This window comes from Ovis canadensis, chromosome 20 (genome assembly GCF_042477335.2).
Source record: "Ovis canadensis isolate MfBH-ARS-UI-01 breed Bighorn chromosome 20, ARS-UI_OviCan_v2, whole genome shotgun sequence".
NCBI classification, from domain to species: Eukaryota; Metazoa; Chordata; class Mammalia; order Artiodactyla; family Bovidae; genus Ovis; species Ovis canadensis.
The window spans coordinates 43,912,377-43,913,836 of NC_091264.1; the positions used below are offsets into that span (position 1 = coordinate 43,912,377).

At 42.2% G+C, this 1,460-nt stretch overlaps 1 protein-coding gene across 1 annotated transcript; it reads left to right on the plus strand.

Annotated features, from left to right (window-relative positions):
- Positions 1 to 278: 278 nt before the first annotated feature.
- On the plus strand, positions 279 to 1,087 carry LOC138425900 (non-histone chromosomal protein HMG-14-like). Its single transcript, XM_069564290.1, has 2 exons — positions 279 to 394; positions 898 to 1,087. Exons 1-2 carry the CDS (start codon positions 279 to 281, stop codon positions 1,085 to 1,087), a joined length of 306 nt encoding a protein of 101 aa, XP_069420391.1.
- The last annotated feature ends 373 nt before the right edge of the window (positions 1,088 to 1,460 follow it).

The window sequence follows — 1,460 nt, forward strand, 5'->3', positions numbered from 1 at the left end:
GGGAGAAGTAATGATTTTTCATCATACTAGTAATAAAATTTTAATCTGCCATTATAAATAACCTAAGGATCACTGACAAGGCTTACATTTTCTGATGCAGTTACTAAAACTATCCAACAGCAAAAACTGCTGAATATTATTTGGAATTACATACGTATAAAATGGCAATTTCGAGCTTGGGTGGAGGGAGGAGCAGCCGAGGTCAGGCTACTCAGCTTCGCAAAGGCTCTAGGCTCACCACGGCCATCAGGCAGGTTCTTGCCTGCCCCAACGCCAAGATGCCCAAGAGGAAGGTCTGCTCCACCAAGGGGTCGGCAAAGGAGGAGCCCAAGAGGAGATTGGGGATGTTGTCAGCTAAACCGGCTCCTGCAAAAGTGGAAACTAAGCCAAAGAGCATATTAAAAAGCAGAGACATTACTTTGTCAACAAAGGTCCATCTAGTCAAGGCTATGGTTTTTCCAGTAGTCATGTATGGATGTGAGAGTTGTACTATTAAGAAAGCTGAGCACCAAAGAATTGATGCTTTTGAACTGTGGGGTTGGAGAAGACTCTTGAGAGTCCCTTGGACTGCAAAAGATCCAACCAGTCCATCCTAAAGGAGATCAGTCCTGGGTATTCTTTGAAAGGACTGATGTTGAAGCTGAAACTCCAATACTTTGGCCACCTGATGTGAAGAGCTGTCTCATTTGGAAAACCCTGATGCTGGGAAAGATTGAGGGCAGGAGAAGAAGGGGATGACAGAAGATGAGATGGTTGGATGGCATCACTGACTGGATGGACATGAGTTTCGGTAGGCTCCGGAGTTGGTGATGGACAGGGAGGCCTGGCGTGCTGTGGTTCATGGGGTTGTAAACAGTCGGACACAACTGAGTGACTGAACTGAATTGAAGCCAAAATGGCAGCAGGAAAAGATAAATCTTTAGACAAAAAAGTGCAAACACAAGGGAAAAGAGGAGCAAGGAGAAAACAGGTGGAAGTGGCCAACCAAGAGACTAAAGAAGACTTACCTGCAGAAAATGGAGAGACTAAAAATGAGGAGAGCCCAGCCTCTGATGAAGCAGAAAAGAAAGAAGCCAAGTCTGATTAGTACCACACACCCAGTCCTGTCAGTGGGCCCTATTTCCCTTCTTGTACAATCTAGAGGAATATTCTTATCAACTATTTTGTAAATGCAAGTTTTTTAGTAGCTCTAGAAAAATTTTTAAAAAGGAGGAAATCCCACCTCATCCCATTTTTTAAGTGTAAATTCTTTTTTTTTTTTAAGAAGTAAAATCATTTGCTGGTTGTTTGTTTTTTGTGCAACCAGAAAATAGTGGGATATTGAATACAGGAGGCTTTGTTTGTCTTGAGTGTCAGCTTAACATTCAATAGATGGGGGTAGCTTTTATATCCTATAATACAAAAGCATACTAAATGGCAATTTGGAGTCAGTTGTGCTTTTAATGCCTTGAACACTTTAA